Raw genomic sequence first — 5,175 nt, 5'->3', positions numbered from 1 at the left:
CATATGAATATATTTTATCTTCAATATATACTTCAAAAATCTAATTAAAATTTCTCTCTCTTAACGTGGACAAACAAAAAAGAACGGAGGGAGTACTGCATAATATATTGTTGACATTTTTCAAAATTATAAAGTTAATTTTCCGTATAATTGTAAAAAAAAGTGTTTCTATTGCATAATATCTCTGCCTCTATTTTTTGATATCATATGTTTATATATATGTCGATGCTAAATAACCCGTGTATTGTACGGAATTCTACTCTAGTCTATTATAATCTTGTACATATTTAAAGGGGTAAAAAAGTCAAACTAAAGTAAGAAAGGTAATTATAGATGCAAATGAAATTATTGAAATAATTATGATAGAGGTACAATTAGAGTAAATATAAAAAGATGAATAAAAAAAGAGGTTGATTTCCCTGATTTGGAAGTAAAGAATCCCTCCATTCTTCCCTAGAGTAAATTAATACTCCAAAATAAGAGAACTAATTGTTATTTTCTCTATTTTTCATTACCTTTTAATTTCTTTAATCATCTATCTAATTAACTTTATTTTTCTAATTTGACTTTTATTTACCTCTTAAATATTTATACTGAATCAAAACGGCCTCTTAAATATGGGGTGGGATAAAATTGATTTTTTTATAAGCGTCACTAAATCAACTCATAATCTTAAAGACATTTTTATTAATTAATATTTACTGTTTTAATTATAATATTAAACACATCGGAAGAAACTTATGAGAAGTATGAGGTAACCCAATAATTAATCACAAAATCTTGTGAGAGACTATCTCTAATTAGACCGATTCATTATATATTTTTTGAAATATTGTAAGTAGGTATTAAAAATAATGTAAATAGGCATTTTAAGGTATTATGAGTAGGCATTAAGAATACGATAAGTAGGCATTAAAGATAATGTAAATAGACATTAAGTTTTAATAGATTAGCTTTAAAAACGTGTCTCAAAGAGATGGTCTCTCAAGAGACTAGCTGATAATTAATTATATGGCTAAACTCGGTGATTATCTAACATCAATCATCATTATGAAAATATTAAATTAGAAAATATATAATTTTTTTTTTTGAGTGGATATAATTGTTCTTTAAACGTACATTTGTACGTTTTTACTACTACTGGTAAACTTAATAATTATTATTATACAAAGATTTTTCTGGATAATCGTGAACGACCGACTGTACATGAATATCACCCTACGCACATCCTTTTGGATCTTCTCTTCCAAGGCAATCACAATTTTCGGCCTTCTGTGCAAGCTGCCCAATTGTGTATAGGACTCTTTTAAATAAAGTGACTTAGTCTTATTATAAATTAATTGTTTTTAGAATCTAAAATTTTTACAAAAATATAAAATGAACAAGGCATTTAAAATTAATGTGTATTTTTAAATAGTGTTAAAAATATAATATACTTTTTATGTCCTCTGAGATACTATTGATAGTCACATGTTGTGAAAGAAATGTTACTATCAGTAACATTCTTAACTGGACATATCGTCTTAAAAACTCTAAAATTATAACTTATTATTATATAATCGTTTTACATAGTTTAACGATTATTGTTAAATTGAGCTGAACTTATTGTCAATGCTAGCATATACGGAGAAACACGAGATGCACACACTTTATAAGCCAAGGAAATATATTGTATACTATTCCAAAATCATATGACAACGGAAAAAAGGATTCCAATAACTAATAAAGTATGCACACCATCTTTAATTTGTCGATGTGAGATAAATCATCCCAATAATTATTCAATTAATTTATTTTTATCAGTGTATTAACAATTTAGCCTCAAATTTAAATTCGCCCCTTAATGACAACAGGCCACTTGAGAGAGTTTACCTTTTATAAAAATTATTCATTGATTTTATATATAATCTTCTATTTTGGGTTCACTTAGTTATCAGAATCTTTACATGGCCGTATTTAACTTTGTAAAATAAACAAATATATAATTCTGAATTTTGTTTGATTATAATTTTAAGTTTCCCAATGTTTTGTCTGTACGACCAAAGTATATTCTATTAGGGAATAGGACTTAAGAACCCTAGCTTTGACTTGGGTCTTCATTATTAGTTCTATAAAATCCCATTTTAAGCTTTTCATTCTTCTCCTTTTCCACACCCTAATTAAAAAAAAAATATAATTGAGCAAAAAGAATATGAGAAAGATGATTTCCTTAAAATTGACAAGCTTAATTTTGGCTGTTTTTCTTCTTTTGCATGCCCTAAGGAATTCCTTAGCTCATGCTCATCAAGGTAAATTTACATATATATATATATATATATAAGAAATGATTTGATTGCCATTTCATTTCATGATATGAGAATATATATACAAATTACAATCAAGAGTTTTAGGAAACAAAATATTTACACAATATTCAAATAGTCGATTATATATATATATATATATATATATATATATATATATATATAATTAATCTTGTAAATATTTTTTTATTTATGATTATGAAATTTACAATGATTTACTCTTCCTATTTTTCATGTAGCTAAAATAGCAAATATCTTATCAAGAAAAAATCTAGTATTTTCCATGAAGGTATGTATTCTTCTTTTTTTTTTCAATACTTAACATTTTTTCTTATTTAAAAAGTACTTAAATTTTTTCACTCTCTATTTGATTTTTGTTTTGATCAATATTTAAGCGTGTATATTTAATGTTAATCCTAATATTTTATTAATCAATAGCATCTATTTATTAATTATCTTTGATTAATTAAATAATATTAATGAAAAATCATTTCAATTTTTTAAAAGGTAAGTAAATCAAGTTCACTTCTTAATTTTTTGAAGTTGCAGATGATATGTTTGTTATTATCAATGGTCAATCTAAAAAATCCTAGATAATTTGTTATGATCAATAACTGATATAAGGTCGCATATATTCGATCCCAAAATCAACCTAAGTGACAATTATTTATGACATTGGCGTACTGAAATGTAAAAGAAGTATATATATTGTTATAATGTAATCATTTCAATTTCAGACACAAAGGTTAATTTGTAGGAACTTGGAGCCAAGAATCAAGTTACAAAGACAACTATAGCAGGAAGGAAAATGATGATCATTCACAAGAATCAAGGATTTGATGATGATCAAAGGGTGATGAAAAATCCAACTTCAGTTTTTTCAGGTGCTCCTAAAGTTAATGATCATACTACAAGTGGTTATAGCTCTATGAAGTTGAATGAAGCTTATAGTACTACTGATTATCATGGTCCTCACTCACATCCTTCTAATCATCATTAATTTTTAATAATCCTATTGTATTATAGATTTATGTAGCTAGTTAATTAGGTATTATTAGATCATACTTTTGTTGTGTATATAATACATGCTCTAATAGATCTTATTTAATCTAAATCCTAAAACAATATAATTATTGGTTGTAGGGATCTAATTAAGTACCTATTTATGCATGTATATTAAACCTACCATATATATAAATGAAGTTCTTTATTTTGTTGTATTTATCATGTCCAAAATGAGTATTTTGCACTTGGGTGCATCCTTACGTATATAAAAGTGCTTTTAAGCTTATGTATGTGTTGATCAAATCATATGATGATATTGTTGAACAATTACTAGTATTAATTATTAGTTAATTAAGGAAACTATTAATTGATCCCCATATATATATATATATATATATATATATATATATATATATATATATATATATATATATATATATATATATATATATATATATATATATATATATATATATATATATATATATATATATATATATATATATATATATATGGTTTGATTTCTTGATAGTATTATCTATATATTTGTTTTGTAATGTAGGAAATGATCAAGAGATCAGATCAAATGCTTTGAAGGACTCTTCTATGGTATCACATGATGTCTCACACACTAAGGTATTTCTCTATCAAATAAACAATATATTCCTAATAAAAAATTGTTTACATTGATTCTAGTTAAGTTTATAGCTTACTTTGATATTCTTTTTGTTCATATCTAGTTGTCACGTATATATTAGTAAAAACTATTGTCTCCTTAATTTTTAGTTTATTGCCTGACATGTAAAGATTGAGAAATGTCATCATCGGAAGCAAACTAATAGAGACAGAAAAAGATGTATATATGGAATACTAATCATATAGAATTAAAATGAGTGGAGAAGAAAATTTTATGTAGATAAAAATTATAACTGATTTATTGGATTATGTAGCTGACTTTAAGATTAAAGTTTTGACATTGTTGTTGCTGACTGATCAGGTGGAGAAGGCTTTTCTCAATCAAAGAAACTCAAAGCCAACATCAAGCAACTCCATCAAGGAAACAATCATACAAGATTATGAAACAAGAGTTAAAAAAGATGATGAGTCAAAGAGACTTTTGGAAGCAACTAAAGAGATTATGAAGCTAATGAATAGAGATTATGGAGGAAGGAAAAAACCCAAGAGAAGGACACCAATTAACAATAATAATCCCAAGCATTAAAAAAACCCCTTCAAATCAATCCTAGTTAGTTAGGTTTTATAAGGTTCACAATTTTATACCCTTAATAGTAAGTGAACCTTTAATCCTCACCGGGTATAGTTTAGCATTTGGCTTTTTTTTGGCCATTATTTGTGGGTTTTTAGATTGATGTTGTAGTCTATTAAAAGAGTATAGTATAGTCATTGTTAGATGACAAAGTAGAAATTTTTTTTGTATAATATATATGTATGTTCAAGCATAATACGTCTTAATTATGTGTCATTACTCATTGTAATCAGTTTTTGCTTGTGCTATAACGTTGTCGCTCATATCCTCATTATGCAAGGCTTTTACTGTTTGAGGTAAAATTAATCGTATTTCTCTGATTCTCTATGTGAAGAGAGTACGGGTATGAATTGTCCCTTATATTCCCTCATCCAGACCCTTCTTTCTAGCGAGATATTGGGTATAATGATGATGACGACTCATTGTAATCTCTCTATCTCTTTGACTTGCTATATAATTTAGCTCATAAATGTGACGGGGCAAACTCAACGTGATGATATCCCATGTTATAATGTATATTTTGTTAGTTTGGAGGGAAAATGAGTTGTATGATAGTTAGAGGTTATGATATGTTTTATGGAAGTTGAACTGATGAGATGA

The 5,175-nt window shown here is 26.3% G+C and overlaps 1 protein-coding gene across 1 annotated transcript; it reads left to right on the top strand.

Annotated features, from left to right (window-relative positions):
* The first annotated feature begins 2,540 nt into the window (after window positions 1-2,540).
* Window positions 2,541-4,808, top strand: LOC130803929 (uncharacterized). The gene is made up of 4 exons (XM_057668162.1): window positions 2,541-2,592; window positions 3,061-3,271; window positions 3,871-3,944; window positions 4,306-4,808. Exons 1-4 carry the CDS (start codon window positions 2,587-2,589, stop codon window positions 4,528-4,530), a joined length of 516 nt encoding a protein of 171 aa, XP_057524145.1. The 5' UTR covers window positions 2,541-2,586; the 3' UTR covers window positions 4,531-4,808.
* Window positions 4,809-5,175: the final 367 nt, after the last annotated feature.

Source organism: Amaranthus tricolor, chromosome 17 (assembly GCF_026212465.1).
Source record: "Amaranthus tricolor cultivar Red isolate AtriRed21 chromosome 17, ASM2621246v1, whole genome shotgun sequence".
NCBI lineage: Eukaryota > Viridiplantae > Streptophyta > Magnoliopsida > Caryophyllales > Amaranthaceae > Amaranthus > Amaranthus tricolor.
This window is presented reverse-complemented; position numbering and strand designations above follow the sequence as displayed.

Excerpts from the sequence above, each read along its gene's own strand:
- LOC130803929 (XM_057668162.1), top strand. Across the intron at positions 3,272-3,870 it reads TAGTACTACTGATTATCATG|GAAATGATCAAGAGATCAGA; the intron begins GTCCTCACTCAC and ends TTTGTAATGTAG. Across the intron at positions 3,945-4,305 it reads ATGATGTCTCACACACTAAG|GTGGAGAAGGCTTTTCTCAA; the intron begins GTATTTCTCTAT and ends CTGACTGATCAG.